This window comes from Lynx rufus, unplaced genomic scaffold, assembly GCF_022079265.1.
Source record: "Lynx rufus isolate CCGP_SWC_20201006 ecotype Redwood Valley unplaced genomic scaffold, mLynRuf1.p SCAF_2, whole genome shotgun sequence".
In the NCBI taxonomy this organism is placed as follows: Eukaryota; Metazoa; Chordata; class Mammalia; order Carnivora; family Felidae; genus Lynx; species Lynx rufus.
Genome location: NW_025814834.1, coordinates 62,000,266 through 62,026,890, shown reverse-complemented (window position 1 = coordinate 62,026,890; position 26,625 = coordinate 62,000,266). Strand labels below are relative to the sequence as shown.

Genomic DNA, 26,625 nt, shown 5'->3' with positions numbered 1-26,625 from the left:
AGAATTTCAACCTAAAAACTAATGGCAAGCAACATTATTTACTTGTTGATAAAGATTAAATGAGAAGTACAAGGAAGAGAGCATAAAATATAATGGCTAAAGCATGTCAAGTTGTTAATAATAAAATACTGTTTTAAAATAGGAGATGGAAGAGTATGGAAAGCACAAGCAAAAATGGTAACGGTTTTTGGTAATCTCTTTGGTCACGATGATAATACAACTATTATTTTAAGACTGCTATGTGTAATATATGGAAAGGAGTGAATAACTATGTGACCTTCTAATTTTATCATCTGCTTTATGTCCTTGAGAACCACAACTTTTAGTACAGAAGAAAGAAAATAGAGATGTTAAGTAAAAACCTTGTAAGTTCCGATTTGAATTGGAAGTATAAATATAAATTCATAAGGTGTTTTTAACTTTTACAACAAACAACAAAAAAATATAATGGAGATTCTGTAACAAGTAATAGAGTATCTCATCATACCAACATTCCTGCAGATAACTATATATTCTGGAAAAAAAATAAAAAACAACTACCTGAAGGTATCTGAGGAACCAAAAGTAGGCAGACTCTGGATAGGATATAATATCTGGAAGAAAGGAATAGAACTGGGTGGGTTTCCTATTTCTACAGCTTTCACCTGAAGAAAGGTCCTAGTCTGAACAGCACAGAACAGCTGGAATGTGGATCAAAATATGCAGTCTTACTGGCCTGAAAAACCAGAGGTTGGAGCTACTGCAACAGCTGGAAAGTGAGAGGGCATACGCTGGAGGAGAAATAACCACAAAACAGAATCCCATATTCTACATATTAACTTCTACCCATGTCTATGGCTGGTCACTAATATATACATGGGTGAAACAGACTCTATGCAGTCCAAATAAGGCTACAACTAAACAGAATAGTCAGCCACTGTCTCCTGTGGGGAGAGACAGCCTGGAGTTTAGTCCAGCCAAAGTAATTGCTTGTTAACACAAATAATGACCAAAAAATCAACTTTCTCCAGAAGAAGACACCAAACCCCACAGTCACTATAATGTATCATTTATACTGTGAAGGATGTAATACAAAATTCTTAAACATATAAAGAAACAAGAAAATGTGGTACATACTCAAGAGAAAAGACAATCAATAGAGACCAACCACAAGTAACCCAGATACTAAAATTAGCAACAATCTCAAAGCAGCTACTGTAAGTATGCTCAAGATGACAAAGGAAAATATGCTTGTAACAAATGAACAAATTAGAACTTTAAGCAGAGAAATATAAAAAAGAACCAAATGGAAATTCCATAACTGAAAAATTCACTCTCTAAAATAAAAAATTCCATGAATGGGCTTAATAGCAAAATGGAGAAAGTACTGAAAAGATAAAAAAATTACTCAAACTATAGAGAGAGAAAAATATAAAGAGTTGGCTCTTGGACACTGAAGCAGTCTAACAAAAATTTACTTGGAGTCATAGGAGAAGAAAAGGGGCAGAAAAAATATGTGAAGAACAGCCAGAAAATTCCAAAATTTGGTTAAAGACATAAATGTACAGATTGAAGCAGCTCACTGATTTCTCCAAACAGAAATACAAAGAAAACCATAACTATGTACATTATAGTCAAACTACTGAAAACCAAAACTAAAGAAAAAAATCTTACCACAGTAAGATATCACCTCACACCTATTAGGATGGCTATTACCAAAAAGACAAGAAATAACATGTTGGCAAAGATGTGGAGAAAAGGGAACCCTTGGCCACTGTTGGTAGGAACATAAACTAGTACAATTCAGAACATTTCATCCTAAAGCAGCAGAATATACATTCTTCTCCAGTGCACATGGAATGTTCTCCACAACAGACCACATACTGGGACACAAATCATCTCTCAACAAGTACAGAAAGATCGAGATCATACTGTGCATATTTTCAGACCACAACACTATGAAATTCAAAATCAACCACAAGAAAAAATTTGGAAAGGTAACAAATACTTGGAGACTAAAGAACATCCTACTAAAGAATGAATGGGCGGGGCGCCTGGGTGGCTCAGTCATTGAGCGTCCGACTTCGGCTCAGGTCATGATCTCACACTCCGTGAGTTCGAGCCCCACGTCGGGCTCTGTGCTGACAGCTCGGAGCCTGGAGCCTGCTTCAGATTCTGTGTCTCCCCCTCTCTCTGCCCCTCCCCTGCTCATGCTCTGTCTCTGTCTCAAAAATAAATTTAAAAAAACATTAAAAAAAAAAAAAAGAATGAATGGGCTAATCAAGAAGTTAAAGAGGAAATTAAAAAGTTCATGGATGCCAATGAAAATGATAACACCACAACCCAAAACCTCTGGGACGCAGCCAAGGCAGTCATAAGAGGGAAATATATAGCAATCCAGGCCTTCCTAAAGAAGGAAGAAAGATCTCAGGTACACAACCTAACCTTATGCCTTAAAGAGCTGTAAAAAGAACAGCAAATAAAACTCAAAACCAGCAGAAGACAGGAAATAATAAAGATCAGAGTAGAAATTAATGCTATCGAAACCAAAAAAACCCAGTAGAACAGATCAATGAAACCAGAAGCTGGTTCTTTGAAAGAATTAACAAAATTGATAAACCACTGGCCAGTGTGATCAAAAAGAAAAAGGAAAGGACCCAAATAAATAAAATCAAGAATGAAAGAGGAGAGGAACATAAACTAGTACAGCCACTATGGAAAATAGTATGGAGTAAGGTAACTGGATGACTCAGTCAGTGGAGCATGCAGCTCAAGATCTCAGGGTTAAGAGTTCGAACGCTACACTGGGTACAGAGATTACTTAAATAAACTTAAGGAAAAAAAAGAGACAGGTATGGAGGTTTCTCAAAAATATTAAAAAATACAATTACCAGGGGCACCTGGGTGGCTCAGTCAGTTAAGCTCCCAGCTCTTGATTTTGGCTCAGATCATGATCTTACAGTTCATGGGATTGAGCCCTATGTTGGGCTCTACACTGACAACACAGGGCATGCTTGGGATTCTCTCTCTCCTCTTCTCTCTCTGCCCCTCCCCTGTTCTCGCATCTGCCCACTCACTCTCTCTCTCTCAAAATAAATAAATAAACTTAAATATATATATATAATTACCATACGATCCAGCAATTCCACTTCTGGGTATTCATCCAATGAAAATCAAACACTAATGCAAAAAGTTATCTGATCAGCAAAACTGAAAAGCAACCAACAGACTGAGAGAAGGTATTTGTAAATGACATGTAAGATAAAGGGTTAGTATCCAAATCTATAAAGAACTTATCAAATTCAACACCCAAAGAAAACAAATAATCCAGTGAAGAAATGGGCAAAAGACATGAATAGACACTTTTCCAAAGAAGACATCCAGATGGCTAACAGACACATGAAAAGATGCTCAACATCACTTATCATCAGGGAAACACCAAACAAAACTACAATGAGATACCACCTCACACCTGTCAGGATGGCTAACATTAACAACTCTGGCAACAACAGATGTTGGCAAGGATGCAGAGAAAGAGGAACCCTTTTGCACTGCTGGTGGGACTGCAAACCGATGCAGCCACTCTGGAAAAACAGTATGGAGGTTCCTCAAAAAATTAAAAATAGAGTTATTTTACAACCCAGCAATTGCACTACTAGGTATTTACCAAAGGATACAGGTGTGCTGTTTTGAAGGGGCACATGCACCCCAACGTTTATAGCAGTAATTCTGACAACAGCCAAAGTATGGAAAGAGCCCAAATGTCCATCGAATGATGAATGGATAAAGAAAATGTGACATATATACAATGGAATATTACTCAGTGACCAATTCTTGCATTTGCAAGAATGGAATTAAAGTGTATTATGCTAATGTGTTATTTGTCAAAGAAAGACAAATATATGACTTCACTCATATATGGAATTTAAGATACAAAACAGATGAACATAAGGGAAGGGAAGCAAAAAATGTAAAATAGGGAGATAAACCATAAGAGACTCTTAAATTACACAGAATAAACTGAGGGTTGCTGGAGGGGTGTTGGGTGGAGGAATGGGCAAGGGGCATTAAGGAGGACACTTGTTGGGATTAGCACTGGATGTGACACATAGTGATCAATCACTAAATTCTATTCCTGAAGTCATTATTATTGAAACCATATTAACTAACTTGGATTTAAATTAAAAAAAAAAAAGTGTGCTTGTGATGAGCACTTGGTGTTGTATGGAAGTGTTAAATCACCAAATTGTACACCTAAAACTAATATTAGACTGTATGCTAACTGGAATTTGAATAAAAACTTTAGTTAAAAAAAAAAAAAAAGAATTATCTGCACCCCATGCTCAGTACAGCATTATTTACAATAGCCAAGACATGGAAGCAACCAAAGTGTCCATCAATGGAAGACTGGATAAAGAAAATGTGGTGTATATATACACAAGGGAATATACTCAGCCATTAAAAAAAAGGAAAGAAATCTTGCCATTCACAACAACATGGATGGACCCTTCAGGGCATATGCTAAGTGAAATAAGTCAAAGGCAGACCAAAGTTTATGATCTCACTTATATGTGGAATTTTAAAAAATAAACAAAACCCCCTAAAACCCAAGCACACAGACACAGAGAATAGATTAGTGGTTCCCAGAGGCAGGGGATGGGGGTGGGTGAAATGGATAAACAAGTCAAAAGATACAAATTTCCAGTTATAAAACAAATAAGTGCTGGGATGAGCAGTATGGGGACTATAGTTAATAATACTGTATTCCATATTTGAAAAATGCTAAGAGATTAATTCTAAAAAGTTCTCATCACCAAAAAAGAATTGTAACTGTGTGGTGATATTTTCACTAGATTTACCGTGATGATCATTTTGTGATACATACAAATATGATATATGTATTATATATATATATATAATATATATACAAGTATGTTGTATGCATGAAACTAACATAATGTGATATGTCAATTACACCTCAATAAAAAATTAATCCACTAAAAATTTTTAAAAAGAAAAAAATCTTGGGGCACTGGCTGGCTCAGCTGGTGCAGTGTGCCACTCTTGATTTCAGGGTTGTGAGTTTGAGCCCCATATTAAGATGCAGAGATTACTTAAAAATAAAATCCTAAAATATATATATAAAGAGAAAGAAAAAAATGTTGAAAGCAGCCAGAGAAAGCTAACATATTGTATACATAAGGACAAAAAAAGGGTATGACTGACTACTATCTCGTCATCATAAATACTGCAAGCCAGATTTAATCTCTGGAAATGATGAGCCAGAACTATGGATTTAGGCACATCCGGCACACCTGAGGAACTAGAAGGTATTAAAAGCAAGTCTACACACTAACTGAAGAGACCCTTAGCCCTCTTTCCATGCTCAATTCTATAAAGTTAGCAACCAAACTTATACTCCACAGATAGAAGACTATAGACTTTCTCTCTAAAAAAACAGCATCTCAAGATATAAGACCTATAGATATGAAGAATTAAAAATCTCTCAGAAAAATGACCCAATCATGTCATCCTGCTACAAAACCTATCGGTCAATAAACCCTCCCTACTCATACAAAGCCCGTAAGTGTTTCACTGCCCGGGCGCCTGGGTGGCTTAGTCAGTTAAGCATCCAACTTTGACTCAGGTCATGATCTTGCAGTTCATGAGTTCCAGCCGCATGTGGGGCTCTGTGCTGACAGTTCAGAGCCTGGAGCCTGCTTCTGATTCTATGTCTCCTGCCTCTCTCTGCCCCTCCCCTATTCATGCTCTCTCTCTCTCTCAAAAATAAACAAACATTAAAAAATAAAATGTGCTTCAGTGTCTAAAGCATGTACATGAACAAAGCCCAGTATCACCAGATATGTGAAGAGATACAAACAAAAAATATAAAGAAACTGGTAAGAAATAAAGAAATAAACTTCACACAAAAATAATACCACTATTAAATATCCTAGGATAGCAAACTAAAAATGAAAAAAAAAAAAAACAAAACCCTCCTGGCAAAAGAAAATACTATAGCTAAAAATGAAAGAAAAAAATGGATGGATTCAAAGACAAAGCTGAAGCAATCCTCCCAGAAAAAGACCAAAAAAATTCAAAGAAAAAAGAAAACTAGAGAATCTATCCAAAAGGTCCCGGTTCAAATGATGTGAGTTCCAGAAAAAAGGACAAGAAAATCAAGGAGCTGAAATTATCAAAGAAATAATTCAAGAAATTTTTCTAGAACTGGAAAACATGAATTTCTGCATTGAAGGACATACTTTTGACCAAGCACCTGGCTCAAGGAAGAGCCACACCAAAACATATTGTAATAAAATATGTTAAATGCCAGGGATTAAAGACAAGATCCTAAAAGCGTTTAGGGGGAAATAAACAGGTTACTTACAAAGGATCAGGAATCAGAATGGCATTGGAATGCTCAGCAGTAACACTGGAAGCTAGAAGGCAATGGAACAATACCTTCAAAATTCTAATAAAATGATTTCCAACCTAGAATTCTATGTGCAAACAACCAAAGGGAAGAAGAGAATATGCAAGGTTTCAAAAATCTGCCTACTCATTTACCTTTCCTCAGGAAATAACTAGAGAATCTGTTCCACCAAAGCAAAGGAGTAAACCAAGAAAGATGAAGAGATGGCATACAGAAAGCAGAGCTCACAGGACAGACACAAATGGAATTCCCACGATGGTCAAGAAGGTAGATTCCAGGATGACAGGCATCCAGCAGGAAGAGAGAGCAACTATCTCAACAAAAGAGCTACAAAATTTCAGGGAGGATGTCTAAATAAAAAAATAATAACAAAAACTTGTATGTGAAAATAATGAGAGATCTGCACACCTCTGCTGGAGAGTATTTGGATGCTTCCACTAAATACTAAAAAACTAAAGATATAAATCAACTATTAACTCCGGTGAAAACAGAAAATTGTATAAAAGAAGAAATGTAATCATGGAGCCTTCACAGCTGTGAATAAAATTTACACAGTCATACTGTAAATAATGAAATAACAATCAATCCCAAAATTGCAGTACTGTCTATCTAAGTTAGGATGGAGTCAGGGAAACGTGAATATTTTTATAGAGGTAGAGGGTTGGGTCATTTAAAAGAGTTAATGCCTCATCTTCTATGATACGAAGTCAATAGGCATGCCTGGGTGGTTCAGTCTGTTAAAGCGTCCAACTCTTGATTTCCACTCAGGTCATGATCTCACCGTTTGTGAGATGGGGCTCCGCACTGGGTTCTGTGCTGTCAGGCCTGCGTGGGATTCTCTCTGCCCCTCCCCCGACTCATGCCTGCTCTCCCTCCCTCAAAACAGGTGAACACACACACACACACACACACACACACACACACACACACAAAAGGAAAGTATTAAATACCTAAAACTGAAAAAGACAAAGAACCAAGAACAAAGAACCTATATTTATTATATAACCTTACTTAGAAATACAAATAAAACAAAACCTGCGATAAAAAGCTGTAAGATAAGGATCACTTCTGTGAAGAATGAATATAGGGTTGGAAGAACAGTACATAGTTCTACTACTTTTCGTTACAGGTCGGGTAGAACAATTTGGCTTTGGCAACTCTGACCATGGATTACATGTCTTTCTCTTCTTGGTTTGTAGGAATTCTTCACATAATTCTCAGTATGAATCTTCTATGACTTGCCTCTTCACTCATCTTACTGGTGTCATTTGAACATAGTTACATTTATTAAATCTTTTCACTTTATGGTTAGTGCCTTTTGTGGTACACTTATGAAATCTGTCATTCTTATTAAATATTTATTGTTTTACCTTTCATATTTAGATCTTCAAGTCACCTATTACTGATTTTTGTATGATGGTAAGAGTTGAGGGTCAAGAATCATTTTTCCCCATATGTATATTCAACTGATCCATCATCTATTATAAAAGACTATCCCTTTCCCCACTGCACTGTGGAACTACCTTTATCATATATCTAGTTACTATATATAAATGGATCTGTTGCTGGACTCCATTCTGTTCCATTAGTCTATTTTTCTTTTCCCATGCTACTATCACAGTGACTTAATTCCACTCCTTGATATACACCTAAGAAAACTGAAGAAAACCTGTACCAGAGTTTTCAAAGCAGTTGTACCAGTGTTAATTCAGACTATTCACATCAAAAAATAGAAACAAGTCAAATATCCAACAACTGATGAACGGATAAACAAAACTTAATACATCAATGCAATGGAATATTTAGTCATAAAAAGGAATTAAGTACTAATATATGCTATAATATGCATGAACTGTGAAAACATTATGCTAGGTGAAAAAAAACCACACACAAAATGGTACATATTGTATATTTCCCTTTATAGAAATATTCAGAATAGGCAAGTCCATAGAGACAGAAAGTAGACACAAAATGCTGTATTTGTATGAATCCATTTGTATGAAATGTTCAGAAGAGGCAAACCCATAGAGACCAGTAAGACTAATGGTTGCCAGGGGCTAAAGTGTAGGGTAGGAGAGCAGAATGGGGAACTGCCGCTAACGTGTAGGGGGTTTCTTTTTTGGGTGATAAAAATATTCTCGAATTAGAGAGTGGTGATAGCCACATAACTGTGATATACTGAAATCCCCTGAAATGTACACTTTAAAATGGGCCAATATTATGGTATGTGAATTATATCTCAATACAAAAAGATTTTATAAAAGTTTCAAATTATTGAGGAGAAAGGAACACAGAAGGAGGAAGAAAGCTTGGTAAAACCTAGTATATAATCACTTATATACTCAGATACATAGTTATACACACATGGCAAGCACACACTCAGACTTTCAAAGCCTTCAAAGCAGATTTAGTGGGGCAAACACTCCATGAGGTATTTTTTAAAATATAAAAACAACACAGGCACATGGAAAAAAATTTCATTACTGAAACATAAATTTCTCCCTCCCATGCTAGTCCCAATATTGAGGCAACCATTTTTTTAAAAACTATTTTTAATGCAATTTTTGAATAAGCAACACAAACAGGCTACTTTACTTTCTTATTATCTTTCTAGAGGTTATCTGTCTACACTAACAAATCAAACATACAAACTTGGTTCCTTCTTTCTCATACAAAAAATAACATTATGCAGACTATCCTGCACTTCTTTCTTTTCTCTTAATAGAGACTGGGAAATTCCTAATCAACATATAATAAATTCTTCATTCCTTTTTTCTTTTGCTAATTTCTTTCTTTCAAACAGGGGCAGAGTATTCTACTGTATGTACCTCTATTTCAATAAGTCCTTTATTGACTCTGCCATGAATGATGAAGAATTTAGTTCACTGGCACCACAGCTTCCCCTTCTTCCTGATATATTCGCATTTTTTATTTTACATTTTTCAAATGGTTACCTTACCCTTAAATATACACAATTTTTAAGTTCTTTAAACCATGTGTGACTCCTCACTATATAAGAAAATAAATCTTTATATTTAGCTCCTTTTCCTGACATGACAGCCACACAATAACTTTTACATCAGTCCATAACGTTTACCTTTACCTTCTATTTGTAACCCTACAACAGAGTCACAAACTCATGCCATAAGGATCTGGGACAAGTAAAATAAGCAGGTGAAGCAGGCTTGGGCTAAGATAAAAGAAGTAGAACATGATGGAATAAAAGTTCTCTCTCTCTACAGTCAATTTTTGTATTAGCTGTGAACACTGAATTAAGTGAATGCTGAATCATCGCCACTTGGGGAAATACACAGTTAGGGTCCTGCAAGCTTCTCATCACATTTTTTATTAATTAATACATAATCTTGTTTTGTATAAAAGTGTGTTTCTGTTTTAAGATGCCTTATTTAATATATATTGTTGATTCATTCACACTGAATTCACAGCTAACAGTACTATAACTCATGCTTGAACAAAGCTTACATAATAACACATGTATTTTGTCCCTAGGGCATATCACAGCCTTCTTGTGCTTAGAACACTAGATAGCAACTCAGCAATACTACCCCTGGGGGCCATTTTAAACAGCAAAATTACCAATAAAAAACACAAAAAAGTGAAAACATGGCACTGAGTAAACTGTGAAAAGAACACTTGTTTAAAGTATGAGAGCTGAAACACGGAGTGTTGTTTTGTTCAGCCTCAGGCAGCTCAAATTTTCCAACACTGCACATGCACAGGTCCTTGAATGATTGGCAAAAGCAATCTGAGTTTTGATTTTGAGGTTACAAATAAATTTTAGCAAGTAGGTGAATTTGCAATTACAAAATCCTCAAATAAAGAGGACTATTGTATGTGTGTTCATTATCTATCAAATCAAGCATATAGATTATATTGTGCAAACTGCAAATCCTGTATAGCCTACTGTTATATATATATGTGTATATACACACACACACGCACGTATATATATATATATATATACACATATACACATCTATACATATATATGTACATATATATAACTGAACAGTCAAAATTTCAAAGAATTTAAAATTTAAAAGAATTAAAATCCTTCACTACAATTACACTTTAATAGATTCACCATGTATTTTTAGAACTGTATGACATGCGAAAGTTTATAATTGTCATATCTTCCTTATGGATTATTAGTCCTTTTAGAGTATCTATCTTTGTACCATTCAGGTTTTTGTTCCTGAAGAATAGGCTTAGTACTATTGCTGATGCTAGAAATATAGCAATGAAAAAAAAAAAAAGACTTAACTCCAAGGCTTATGGAGTTTAACACTGTACAAGAAAGGAAACAAATAAACAAATATCTAGTAGTATGTAAGGAAATAGAAAATTAGAAATTAGGTGGAGAAAGGGGGAGAGTGATATAGCTATCTTCTTACATAGAGCAGACAGAGAAAGCCTCTTTGAAGAGGTGACACCTGAGCAAACATCTGAACGATGGATGGGAGAAGTATGTTTGAGACAAGTGGCAAATATAACAATGTGGGCATAGTGGAATGGCTGTTAGTTGAATAAGGTATTTAGTCTAAAGTTAGATCAGAAGGTCTTATTACAGTGTGATGAAGACAGTTAATTTTATTTTAAATGTGATGGGAAGTCTCTGGAAGGCTCCGAGTTGGGGAGAAACTGATCTCAAATTTATATTTAATTGTTCTCCACGATTATCTGAAATATCTTCTTTTCAGTTATTTCCAATCTTTGTCATTTTTGGGAAATGCTTCTTGTCAACAGTCTATAGATGGAGTCTCATTTGTTGTGATAATATATACTTGGCTTTATGCTTTCCACATTATGTAATAGCTTAAAATAGAATTTGTTGTTTCTTTTTTCTCTCTCCCTCACTTTTATTGGATTATTTCTTTTTATTCCACCTTCTACACCCTGTCACAGTAATTTAAAAGTTCTATTTACAGTATCTCTGTTGCCTATACTTATTACTTTCCTACTTTTAAGCAAACATACCTCAATATAGACAAATTTATGATTACTCCATACTCTTAAACAACTTTCTTACCTTTCTCCCATTCCTCCTCTCCCAGAGCACCATCACTATCAGAATTGTGATCCTTGTGCTTTTACTTCCACATTATCAACTCCTGGTTTACCATTATTAAAATTGCCTACCCAACAATACTGCATTTCACAGGCACATTATCACCAGCAATTTGCATAAAATCATTGTTAACAGTCATTGATCAACAGTATTTTACATTCTGTAGCTTCATCTATATTTGTTTTTAAATTTAAATGGGTATTTTAAAAATGGAAGGCTACCCACAAAGAACAGTAAGCCAACATTAATTCATCATCCAACACAGAACCCATACTCAAATTTCCTGAGCTGTCTCAAAAAACATTCTTTATAACTATTTTTCTCCCAATTCAGGAGCCAATTGGGATTCACAGATTCACAGACTGCATCTGGCTATGTCTCTTTCACTTCAATCAATCTAGACAGAACAGTTCCTCCACATCTCTTCATTCTTCACGGAACTGAATACTTTGAAGAGTCCAGGCCAGTTGTCCAGCAGGATGTTGCAGGAGTATTTTATCATGACTAAATTCAAATAAAATTTTTCCACTATGGAGAAAGAAAATTCCACTATGAAAACTATAGGGCTTCCTCTTGTTGCATCTCCTCAGAGTGCACCTAGTTAACGTCAGACTGTCTGTGTCACTACCAATAAAAAATTTGACCTTGATTATGGTGGTGACTAACAAATCTCTCCATTTTAAATACCCATTTTCTCTTCTGTAATAAATAACTCATCTATAGGGTGAAATTTGAGACCCTGAAAATACACTAGTCTCTGAAACATTTCACTAAATGATTTTAACATCCACTGATAATCCTTGCCTTAAATAATAATTACGCTAGGGAATACTGAATGTTGACTTCCTGATTCCACATTCCTTCTACATTAGCTGACATTCTTCCAAAAGACTACCACATAACAACAAGCATACCTAGCTTGGTTCCTAAGTACCATTCCCCACCGAAATGAAGCACAGCTCCCTCAGAGAAAAGTCCGTTCACATTCACTGAAGAGACCACAGTGATATTAGAGAAAGATGGTAGGGGCTTGTGTACACACGAGCAAAATTTCACAAAAATGATTACATCTCTTAAATCTGGATAAAGAATATGCAAGTATTCTTTGTACGGTATTTTCAATTTTCTATAGGCATAATATTTTTTCAAAGTGAAAAGTTATTTAAAAAATAGGGGCTGGGTGGGAAATCCTGCAGGAATACACAAATATCAGTTTGAGTATAAATATAATTAATATAAACAATATAATTAGTATAAATATACACATGAGTATACAGTATCATCATAATACTAAAAATAGAACATGTAATCTCGAAACATCAGGAAAAACTCCATCTGTCCAGTGGAAAGCAAGGGATAGAAGGAAATAAAAGTAAAGTATAATTAGAAGACACTGGACAATAGACAGCAGAGCCAAGTCAGAAAATAACAATAGTTACAATAAATATAATGGACTAAACCCACCATTTAACAGGTAAAAACACTAATATTCTATCAAAAAAGACATGCAGTTGGGGTGCCTGGATGGTTAAGTGTCTGACTTCAGCTCAAGTCATGATCTCACGGATCATAGGTTCAAGCCCCGCATTGGACTGTGTGCTGACAGCTCAGAGCCTGGAGCCTGTTTCAGATTCTGTGTCTCCCTCTCTCTCTTCCCCTCCCCTGCTATCAAAACTAAACAAACATTAAAAAAAAAAAAAAAAAAAAAAAAAAGACATGTGGTCTAAAAGAAATACAATTAAAATGAGTAAAAATAAAATAGAAAAACATATACCCATATATCTAAGACAAAAATGAACCAAAAGAAGGCCGAAAATAGTAAGATTTGAAAAAAACAAATAATTAAGGAAAAAATAATTAGTTATAAAAAGAACAGAATAAGATGTATGCATGTAAAAGTATAGCCTCAAAATATTAAGCAAATGTTGATAAACTGCAAGCTGAAATACATAAATCAATAATCACAGCTAATGATCTTTTTTTTTTATTGAAGTGCAGTTGACACACAATGTTACATCAGTTTCAGGTGTACAACATAGGACTGGACAAGTCTATATGTTATGCTATGGTCACCACAAGTGTAGCTGCCATCTGTCACCATACAATGCTATTACAATACCACTGACTATATTCCTTATACAGCTAATGATTTTAATACACCACTCGGAAAAGGTCAAGCTGACAATACAAGGAAATATCTAAGATCTGAACAAATAAAATTAAGAGTTATTAGATATGAAGTGTTTATAAAATAGGGTGCACTTCAAGAATTAATGTCATACAAACTGTATTTTCAAAATGTAATGCAATAAATTAGAAATCCACAACAAAAGAATAGCTTAAAACATCCCACATTAATAATCCTTGTGTTAAAAAGGAAATAAAGGTGGGGCACCTGGCTAGCTCAGTAGTTGGAGCATGTGACTCTTCATCTTGGGATTGTGAGTGTGAGCCCCACATTGGGGATAGAGCTTACTTAAAAAAAAAAAAAAAAAAAAAAAAAAAAAAAAAGAAAGTAGAATAAGCATTATAATATGTAGCCTTTTGAATCTGGCTTCTTTTAAAAGTCAGCATAATGCATCCATTTGAGATTCATCCATGTTGCTGCAGGTCGTCATCAACTGCTAAATAGTATTCCATTGTACAAATATATATATCACACTTTTTAATCCATTTCTTAGATGAGGAACATTTGGGTTGCTTACAATATTTTGAAAATTACAAATAAAGCTTTTCCTTCCTTTCAGATTTGACAGCTGCTTATGTGGTATAAATACCACTCAAAACAATATAGAGGATTTCCATTTCTGAAGGCCCTGACCAATAAAAAGAAAAAATACATATATGAGGTGTAAGAAATAAAATGATTTTTGAAAGAATATTATTTGTTAGAGAATCAACAAACTGTTACAACCAAAAAACAACAACAACAACAACAACAACAACAAGACTGCTACGTACAAGACCAAACTATAAAACTCAAAAACCTCCAAGGTCACCTGGGTGGCTCAGTTGGTTAATCAATCCAACTTCAGCTCAGGTCATGATCTCACAATTCCTAAGTTTGAGGCCCCCAATGGGCTCCACGCTGACAGTGCAGAGCCCTCTTAGGATTCTCTCTCTCCCTCTTTCTCTTTACTCTTTCTCTTTCCTCCCTCAATTAATCTATAAATTCAATGTATTCAAAATAAGAATTCTACTTGAATCTTTTAAGGATAAAAATACAAATAAACCATTATATAAAAATTCCCAAATGTCAACAAGCAAGTGAAGAGATACTCAAATTTTTTATGAGGGAATAAAGATCCATAAATAACTAACTCAACCTTCAAAAAGAAGATTAAAGAAGAGACTTGCTTTACCATATAAAAAAAAACATACAAAAATACAACAGTATTTTTTTTTTAATGTGATACTGGGACAGGAACACAGACCACTAGAATGTAAGAGAAACCTCAGACAGATCCACCTAAAGACATGGCAACTTAACATACACGATAATGGTGGCATCACCAATCAATGGAAAAATACGGATGATTTAAGAAGTCTTGTGGAGAAAACTGGTTCACTAGATGGTGAAAAATAAAACTGGGTCCCTATCAATACTATATAAAAGATAGGGTCTAAAGTGCAAATATGACAGTAAAACTATAAAATTAACAGAAGAATCTGTAGAATTACCTTTGTAGCCCAGGGGTGGGGAAGATGTATTTAACTCTTAAAATACCTCATGGTCCACTGGACCCAATTTCAGTGTTTGAGCTTTTTTTGAGTAGTTCTAGCTATTTGTAAAAATTGGTACTTTGGGACTTTTATTCTTTCTTAGAGCTCATCCAAAGCATAAAAATAAAATTTATTTTTAATAGAATAAAATGCATTCTATCTGGTCATTAATCACCAAACATCCAATGGACCTTTTCACAAATTTAAAATACATTATGTGATCTTATGGATCTAATTTTTCCTATATTTTGTTATTACATCATCCTCGAATTACTTCATCATTACTCATCATTGTTCATCAATTATTCCCAACTATGCTGAAACAACCAAAAATCATTAAAAAAATAGAATGATGATACGATAGGCAGAATAATGAACCTCCAATGATGCTCACACCCTAATCCCTACAACCTGTGAATGTTGCCTTATATGGCAAAAAGGACTTTGTACATGTAAGGGTAAGAATTTTGAATTGGGGAAATTACGCCAGACTATCCAGATGGGCATGAGCCCAATTCTAATCACATGAATACTTAAGTGAAGAACCTTTCAAGACTGATCAGAGGGAGATGTGACTTCCAAAGAACAGTGAGAGATGTATGACTGCTGGCTTTGAAGATGGAGGAAGGAGACCACCAGCCAAGAAATTTAGGCAGGCTCTAGAAGCTAGAAAAGGCAGGGAAAATTATCCCCACCTAGAGCCTCCACAGAAGGAATCCAGTCCTCCACACACCTTGATTCTAACCCTATGAGACCAGTCAGACTTCTGACCTTCACAACTTTTAAGAAAATAAATGTCTGTTGTTTTAAGCAACTCTGGTAATTTTTTACGGTAGAAATAGAAAAACAATACAGAGTTAATGACCTAAAAGAGTGACGCAATAGTGAAATAAATTATCATCTTTCAGTTATCTTCTTGTCTTGCCCAAAGTACTGCACCATCTTCCAAGAACGGATGAAAGACTGGAGACATCACTGCAGACTGATTTTAGATTGCACTGACTCCAGTGGAGAATCAAGAAATTTTCATCTTCCACCCAAGATGGTCAAGAGAAGAAAATGACAGAAGACATTTTATAATTAATTATAAGACAAATCAGAAAACAAAGAGATAACACCTCTAGATTCTAAAACTGATGGCAATGACCATATAAAATCTCAGTCATTGAATGTTATTACCCAAGATGAATTTTCCCAAATTCAAGAATCAATGAATCAGATAACACATTTCTAAGGAAAAAAAGGAAACAGAATTTTCATCAGTCATTTAACTGAAGAATTTCATCATATAATATTCTTCTACAGGAACGTGGACCACTTCATGCTCAAAGGATGCATGACAATATCCTTCATCCTTTATGATGCCTGTGCTGCTTGTGCACCAAGATTTACTTGACACAAAGAGCTTTTTAGTATGTTTAAATTCTTATTGAAATTTCTAATAAAGTTGTTTTTCATTATACTTTTATTCCTGCTATAAATTAATACCAAAATAACTTAAAATGTAAAAATAGCAAAAGGACCTATTTGACCAGATGGTTCATGATGAGGACTATTTTTCGTAGTATACCAACAGCTATTTAAAACTTTACAGTTATAGGCTCTAAGGCAAAAAAAAAATTGGTAAGTTTGATTATAACAAAATTAAAGAATCCTCTACAATGATCCTGTACAATGCTGGATACCATGAACAAAGTTGATAGACATGACAAAATGGGAAATGTTATCTGCACTGTATACAACTAACGTGGAATTGCTATGTAGAATATACAAAGAACATGGGAAAATCAGTTCAGTTTGAAAAAGTAATCACTAATCCTTATTGGAACAATTTATAAGAGACTCCCAAAAAGCCAACAAGCATATAAAAGAAATGTTCAAAATAACTGGTGGTATTAGTGAAAAAATGAGATACTATTGAGATACCTGTTCAACACTATCAAAAATGAAGAATCCAGATAATGCCAAATGTTTCTGAGATGTAGGGTTATATAAATGCTCATGCATTCTGTTGAAAGTGCAGATTAGTTGTATACAACTGCTCTGAATAGCAATCTTATACTTACTATTTATTCAACTTAACTCTATACATACCCTATGACAGAGCAGTTCTGCTCCTGGGAACATAACCTCAATAAATGATCAGAAAGGTCCATAAGAGAACAAGTACATTAAAGTTACTACCGTGTGAGGTAATGGGGAGCTGAAGACAACCTGATGTCTATCACTGGAAGGCCGAACAGATACACTTAATTTTTTTTTAATGTTTGTTTATTTATTTATTTTTTTTTTTTTTAATTTTTTTTTTCAACGTTTATTTATTTTTTTTTTGGGACAGAGAGAGACAGAGCATGAACGGGGGAGGGGCAGAGAGAGAGAGAGAGACACAGAATCGGAAACAGGCTCCAGGCTCTGAGCCATCAGCCCAGAGCCCGACGCGGGGCTCGAACTCACGGACCGGGAGATCGTGACCTGGCTGAAGTCGGACGCTTAACCGACTGCGCCACCCAGGCGCCCCAATGTTTGTTTATTTTTGAGAGAGAGAGAGAGAGAGAAAGAACACACAAGTGGGGAAGGGACAGAGAGAGAGAGGGAGACACAGAATTTGAAGCAGGCTCCAGGCTCTGAGCTGTCAGCACAGAGCCTGACGCAGGGCTCAAACTCACAGACTGCAAGTCGTGACCTGAGCCGAAGTTGGATGCTTAACTGACTAAGCCACCCAGGCGTCCCCAGATACACTTATTTGTATTATCTGCTGTACAAATAAGAACATATACAGATAGGAACAAGGGTGACAGGGGCAAGGAAGAGATAAAGGACAGGAAAAATAAAAATTATATAATGGGAGAAAAGAACTACAATCTACTAAACTCATTTTTACTCCTGAAACCTATTAAGCTATAACAACATATATTAATGTATATATATTAACACATATATATTATATACACATACATATTATGTATACACATATATATTATATATATATATAACATAATGCCCCCAAAGCATGTTATGCTGTATTAAAAATCAGATTTATACTTTTTCCGTATACATTATAAAAATTACAGTAAGTAATAATTTGCTTTTAAGCACATATGTAGGGATCCTTTACAAAATATATTTTAGATCATTTAATACAAGGAAAGAATGTCCAATGAAGATTACAATCTTACTCACTTTTGCTCCAACACTGCAACTGCCAGTGCTTCCAGTGCTCCCACTTGCAACTCCTGTAAATCTAGCTTCCAATAATTCTTGCCTTCTTGGATCCAGACTATGAAGCTCATCCATTGCAACTATTAGGAAAAACAAAAAACAAAAAAAAAAAACATACACATATATATCTTCGTATACACACAAACACAAATACATAGACATGGTTAGTTGAGATGTCAATACAAACTTAATGAATCAATTCTACAAACAGATGAGAGAAACTTAAAAATTTTTGTCCTGTCCCACACTCATTTAACAAAACAATCTACAGTGGATTTCCAACAATTTTGACTGCAATCCACAGTTAGAAATATATTTTCCACACATCAGTACACAGACACATACATACATATATTGAAAAATTCCGGGGGTGCCTACATGGCTCAGTTGGTTAAGTGTCTGACTCAATCTCAGCTCAGGTCATGCTCTCACAGTTCGTGAGGTCGAGCCCCACGTCAGGCTCTGCACTGACAGCGTGGCACATGCTTGGGATTCATTCATATTCTCTCTCTCTCTCTCAAAATAAATAAATAAATATACTTTTTAAAAAATTCTACAAATACTTCTTACCACATGCAGTGCACTCGATTACTATTTGTCTATTAGAAAAGAGAAAACACTGGTTGTGAGCTATTAAATTGATTTCATGAGCCATTAATGGACCATGGGTCCACAGTCTGAAAACACCACCCTCCTAGTAAAATCTCCCTATTCTTAGCTTATACAGAATTTTGACACTAAGTAACATTAGTAATTATTTTGTTTATATATACCTTATATCTGACTATATTTTCAACTGGGAAGAATTCTTTTGACTGTCACATCGCAAAGATTTTTTGGACATTGGATAGTTTTCAGTTTCTATCAAGTACATGAAAAACATACATATATTAAAAAGATCATTGAAGTAACATCTATTACTAAACAATCACTGGAGAATTAAGGGGGAAAAATTAACATCCTCATGCAATTGTTAGTATGTAGACTAAAGCACCACAAACTCTAACTAAAGTGCAATTAAACTTGTAAAATTCTTTTATTTATGTCTGTCAATTCTCTACTGATAAAACCTTAGAACTAATATTAAATGAGTGGTTCTCAACAGGAACAAGGAAAATACTATCAGAATCCCAAATCACATGTGGACATTTTCAAACTACTCTAGACCCCTTCCACATACTCTGGCATTCCTCTATCTTAAAGGCTAACAATTATTCCTATAGATCTTATCTTTTAAAATTCCTTTCCTTACCTTTCATCTTTATCTGGACATAAGACTAGATGGATAAGGACTATCCTACCATGTTTACTTGCATCTCTGTAACTAAATATATCTTTCCTGCCCACTCTTCTTTCTTTCAACTCAAAAAGTTAACTATGTTTAAAAAGCTAAAGCCTTCAATTTTTGCTTTTCATCCTATTCCTTCTTGATATCCAAGGGATCTCACATTTGCATATACAGACCTAAAACTATAGATTCTTAGAAGAAAACAGGGGAAAGCACCATGATCTTGGATTTGTCAGTGATTTCTCAGATACGAAACCAAAAGCACAGGCAACAAAAGAAAAAATAGGTAAGTTGTAATTCATCAAAATTAAAAACTTTTGTGTATCAAAGGACACTATCAAAAAAGCCAAAAAAACAACCAACAGAATGGGAGAAAATTATCTGCAAATCATATACCTCATAAAGGACTAATATCCAGAAATAAATCCTACAACTCAACAAAAAACAAACAGCCCAACAACAAAAAACAAAGAACCCAATTTTAAAAATGGGCAAAGGATATGAATAAACATTTCTTCAAAGAAATACAACTGGCCAGTAAGTACATGAAAAGAGGTTCAATATCAACCATTAGGGAAAGGCAAATCAAAACCACAATGAAGTATCACTTCACATGCATTAGGATGCTTACTACGATAAAACAGAAAATAGCAAGCATTACAAAGGATATGGAGAAATTTGAACCCTTGTGCATGGCTAGTGGGAATATAAACTGGTGCGGCCACTATGGAAAACCATATAGCAGTTCCTTAAAAAATTAAACATAGAATTACCATATGATCCAGAAAATCCACTTCTGAGTATATATACACCCAACAAAAGTGAAAGCAAGAACTGGAACAGATCTTTGTACATCAATGTTCATAGCAGCATTATTCACAACAGCCAAAAAGTAGATGCAACCTTCATGTCCACTGATGAATGAATGGATAAACAAAATGTAGTATATGCAAAGAATGGATTATTCAGCATTAAAAATGAAGAAAATTTTGACAGAGGTCACAACACAGATAAACTTTGAAGACATTATGCTAAGTGAAATAAGCCAAACACAAAAGGACAAATACTATGTAATTCCATTTATATGAGGTTCCTAAATAGTAAAATTCACAGACACAGAAAGTAGATGGTGGTTGCCAGAGGGAGAGGGCCATGGTGGAAGGAGGAGTTAAGTGATCAATGGATACAGAGTTTCAACTAGGGAAGACAGAAAAGTTCTGGAGATGGATGTTGGTGATGATGGTACAACAATGTGAATGTACTTAATGGCACTGAGCTGTACACCTAAAAAATGGTTAAGATGGTAAATATTATATTATGTACACCTTATCACAATTCTTACAAATAATTTTTTAAAAATAAAAAGGACTTCAAATTTTAACATAAAAATTAAAAGGCAAGCAAGAGACAGGAAGAAAATATTTGCAAAACATTTATGTGCTATACTATTTCTACTCTTTGGCTTAGTTATGGGTTGATGGCCCACTGAAATTTAGCAAGGAAGATGAGAACCTAAGTCCCTGCTTTGACCCTGACCAACTAATAATGTATTTTGTTTCCGATTGTTTTTGTTTCTTAGATATATAGCTTCCTCTAGACCTCAACACTTCCCCATGAGGCCTACAGGAAGCTATACACTCAAGGAAAAGCAAACAAACAAACAACTAGTTTCTAACCAAAACTCCTTACTAGGGGTCCCAACCTCATTATAGTCCTTAACACCTTCTAACAAGTTTTTATGACATTTTAATAGCAATATATCCAAGAACCCCTGGTATAATTCATAACAAATAATAGATGCATAACAAATATTAGTGCACTTATCTAAATAAAAATGTAACCTTGAATACTAAAGCCTTGTTTCCCAAAATGCAGTCAATGACCAGTAGCATCTATTCTCACCTCAGATGCTTATAAGAAATGCAATATCTTAGGTCCCATACCAAACCTACCAAATCAGAATCTGCATTTTAACAAGACCCTGAGGTAATTATTATGTGCACTCATGTTTGAGAAGCACTACTTTAGAATCTGGGTTCTCAAACTTTTCTGAAAAGGGCCCAATCATAAGTATTTCAGTCTTTGCAGGCCAATAGGCAAAATCATGTAGATACTTACATGAGAGAGAAAAACTTACTACAAACTTTTTACTGATAAATTCAGGATATAATAATAACAGTGTAATACTTTTTAATGTTATAAAATAGAAGTCAGTTAATGAAAAATAATGGAATTGGGGAGTGGTAACATTTTACTTAATTTGAGTTTCCAATCATCAAAATTTATTGCAAATACTCAACTGATAATGTTGATCAGGTTTTGTGTTTATCTTTGAACTGTTTTATTGTTGTTGTTGTTGTTGTTTTGACGCATAGGTACTGCTAAATACTGAAATCAACCCACAAGCATATGATTTTAATTGAGTATATTCATTACTTTGAAGGCAGCTACAGAAGTCTCTTGGATTCTTCCTTTGATATTTACCTTTCAATGTGTTATTACACTACAGATTAATCATTTCCAATTGAAGGTTAGGTAGAAGTTCCTCAAATGCACAATTAAGTGGATTTTGAGATAGGGAAACTTTCTTTGCACTTGCATCAATGTCTGAAAAATGCTGCTGGAGCTGTATTTTATGATGAAAAATATATTCATGCAAATTCATATGGGAATGAAGATCTCACTTTGACAGTATAAGAAATGTATAAAGCAGCTTGATGTTACTTGTGATTTCAAACATCAGTTCCCACTGAAATGACTTTACTGCAGCTAAATTTCACATGAAAGCACTATTTTGCCTCATAATTTTAGGTCTGATTTATTTAAAAATATTTCCAAATCTCCAGAAAAAGCTAATTTCAAAGCCAATCAGTACTTGACTAGTGGTTAAAGGCCATCTGCTTCATTCAGAAAAATTTCAATCTCAGTCCTAAACTCAAAAAATTGCAAAAAAATTTACCACTGCTAATAAGCCAGTCAAGATATTCAGCTTCTCTATGTCTAACAAAAATTCAGGCAGCTGATGCTAGTTAAATCCATGAGAGCAAATGAAGTTCACCACTGACAAACTGATTCAAGAACACAGAATGAATTCAAATTATTTTCTGCAAAGTACCTACTGATAAATAACACAACAAATAACCATAGCTTTGAACCTCTCACATTTGTACAAGCCTTGTAAAGTTGTCCAACTAAGCCTTTTTCTGTTCCACACATATTTTTACCACGTTGTAGCACATCTTAGCAGATTCCACTTCAGATTGTACTTAAGTGTTTTCTCAACTTCAAAATATTCTCGTCTGTAGTTGCTCTCCACAGACTATTCACAGAGGTTAACTGTTCTGCCACTTCAAATCTGGCATTGACACCTTGAATAAACAACAACTGAATAGTCTCAATAACATCTGTTCACTCATTAAGAACCAAGGAAAACCATTATAAATTACTTGCCTTGTTGTTGTTGTCTTTTTTTAATGTTTATTTTTGAGAGAGAGAGAGAGAGAGAGAGAGAGACAGAGCATGAGCGGGAAAAAGACACAGAATCTGAAGCAGGCTCCAGGTTCTGAGCTGTCAGCACAGAGCCCGATGCGGGGCTTGGACCCACAAACCATGAGTTCATGACCTGAGCTGAAGTTGGACACTTAACCAAATGAGCCACCCAGGCGCCCCACTTGCCTTGTTTTTTTAATACACTATTAATGTTACTTCAAATGTCGTCAATTCTTAAATCAAGTGTTCTTGCCCAAAAAAATCTATGGTCTAAAACAAGTTTTTGTCCGCCCCCTCCCCCCCCCCCCCCCCGGACACATTTCTTTGCTACAATCAAACACAATTTAATTAACTCACCATCAGTAAATGGCTTTCCTTGCTTGGCTAACAAATGAACCACTTGGAAACTTATTTTGGTGGCAGTCTCATTTTCAATTTTTATTTTTATGAAGAAATTATGCTGTGATAAGATATTCCATTTTAAAATTGACTGTTACTTTAAGAAAACTGAGGGTTGAAAAAAAAGAAATATAGAAATAAAGAGAGAAAATGGAGAGTTGAGAAGTGTGGTGTATGCTTAGTCTAATAATGTCAACATATATTCTTCTCTAACAGCTACAGTGTCACTGCATAATAAAAAAAAATGTTTTGCTCTCTGATTCAACAAAATAATACACACTCCACTGTGCCTTAAAAGTATGCCACTCATAGTCCATTTTTCTTTCTTTTCTTGTTTTGACATGATAGATATGCACTGGTATAAAAAAAATAAAAGAAATATCGCAGGCTGGCAATACACATGGCACTCAAAACACCATCAAGTTATAACTGCATCACTGAAATTTGTAGTGCACCAAGAGCTGTATGAAGCGCTGAGAATGCCATACAGGGTCTCTGTCACAACTACTCAGCTCTGCCATTAAAATGCAAAAACAGCTGTGTTCCAATAAAACTTTATTTATGGACACTAAAATTTGAATTTCACATGTCACAAAGTATTATTCTTTCAATTTTTTTAACCATGCAAAAATAGGCAGTTTGCAGACTTGTTATAGCAAGTACATTTCAAAGATTTTAATCTTTTATGGACTCAAACTATCATTTCTGACACTTATCCAAAAATTTGGTCCTAATTACAAGAGGTGCGATTTTCTGAAGAATATGTAATTTCACTATAATCCATTAAACTCTTTATTATATGATAAATGTTTATACTTTTGAAAAAGAAACAAAAGCCACTATAAAGACCATACCATCCTTAAAGAATACCTGTCTCTAAATAGAACCACATGACTCATAATTATGCTACCATTCTTACTACTCAATAAAATTTATTATAAACCCAAAATTTCACATAAAAAACATAACAAGATATCACTACCTGAATTAGAAATCACATCCCATTCTATAAAGAAAAATTTTAGGGAAACATAAATGAAAGCCACAATTTTACAGTTTGTCATGGCCCCTTCTAATAAACATTTCTCTCTCCCTCTCTCTCTCTCACACACACACACACACATGCACACACACACACACACACACACACACACACACACTCACTCACTCAATTTTACTTTTTATAAAACTATAGTCTCCCAAGGTGACCAGTCTAAAAAAAAGGATGTATTTGGACACAGTATTAGTTCTGGTTAGTCAGCATTACTTTATAATTCTATCACCTTTTTTATAACAAGGAATCTACCTTTCATTGTATCATTTTTAATTACCTTAAGACTTCATCTTCCTTGGCAGATAGTCAAAACAAAATCACGGTATCTAGAAAGCATGTTTTCAAAAGGTTAATACTAGTTACTAAAAAGTAAAGGAAATGAGTTTGTTCACTTAGACCTTCCTAATAGATTCAGCTGCTACTGAGCCATTGCCTCACATTTTTAAATTTAAAACTTCCTGAAGTCTGAAAATATTTTAATTCATTCCAGATTTTAATTGTTACTTTTTATATTTCATCTGATAAGCTGATTTATACAGAACAGTTAAGGTCTTTGTTCTATTAATACTTTTCACATTATGCCTGATAAGGCAAAGAACTCTGATTAAAAACAGAAACACTATGATAAAGTTAGAAATTATTTTCACAAGATAAAATATTCCATTTAAATCATTCCTTTTCATTAGTTTTTTAATGCATTTGAAAATTTAGGACACAAAAAGAATTTAAGAAATCTACACTGTTCAACACTCCAGAATTACCTCCAACTCTTGTCTTTAAACATCCGTTTTATTTTTTTTTAATGTTTATTTCTTTCTTTCTGAGAGAGTGCAAGCGTGCGTACATGTATGTGCAGGGGAGGAATAAAGAAGGGGAGACAGCATCCCAAGCAGGCTCCACACTGTCAACGCAGAGCCCGATGCAAGGCTTTAACTCAGGAACACTGAGATCGTGACTGAGCCCAAATCAAAAGTCAGACTCTTACCAACCACCCAGGTGCCCCTAAATACCATTTTAACATGGTTGATAGAATATATCTATTTTCATATACAGTATTTTCTATCACATATTTAGTGAACATAGCTATAATTTTTGTTGAGTATATCGCATTTCAACATTTATTCCATGGCTTGATTTCCAATTTAAAACCAAATATCCTGGGGCACCTGCATGGTTCCACTGGTTAAGCGACTGACTTTGGCTCAGGTCATGATCTCGTGGTTTGTGAGTTTGAGCCCCATGTCGGGCTCTGTGCTGACAGCTCAGAGCCTAGAGACTGCTTCAGATTCCATGTCCCCCTCTCTCTCTGCTCCCTCCTGTCCCCCACACTCAGGCTCTGTCTCTCTCTCCCTCTCAAGCTCTGTCTCTCTCTCCCTCTCAAAAACAAATAAACATTTAAAAAAATCAAATAAACAAATAAATAAAACTAAATATCCTAATTTTTTGGTAGTTAAATCAACATGTTAAATAGCTATCATAAAAGTAGCCCAATTTCATTCATAACCTTTTCCCCCCATGAATCTAATAAAAAACATCTCCCACATTTTTTCTAATGATTTTAAATATTAGCATTTGAAATTTTAATCCATTTAGAGTTTAATTGTCTATCACTAGAATTTTTTCCAAAAGAAAATGTTACACAACTTCTCAGAAATGCAACCTCTCCCAGTGATTTGAAATATTTTTCTGGTCATCTATCATATTCTCACATAACCATGGGTCTGTTTTTGTATTTTATTCTGTTTCATGAAACTATTTCTGAGCCATATACATTTATCCATCTACCTACACAAATACATACGTACTGTACACATATACATAAATATACTCACACCAAATATTTCATGTAGAATGACTTAAAGAGTAAGCATAGAAAGTCCAGTTCCTCAATCTAGAGCACACATTTAATTATACAAGCCTGTGGTTAAAGAGAAGACAAGTCTGATCTAGAA

The 26,625-nt window shown here is 34.7% G+C and overlaps 1 protein-coding gene across 1 annotated transcript in view; it reads right to left on the bottom strand.

Moving 5' to 3' along the window:
* TLK1 (tousled like kinase 1) overlaps positions 1-26,625 on the bottom strand; it is a 146,539-nt gene that overhangs the window by 86,263 nt on the left and 33,651 nt on the right. Inside the window, exon 2 of the mRNA XM_047082586.1 lies at positions 18,405-18,523. Coding sequence (XP_046938542.1) covers positions 18,405-18,523 — 119 coding nt within the window. The remainder of the gene's footprint in view (positions 1-18,404; positions 18,524-26,625) is intronic.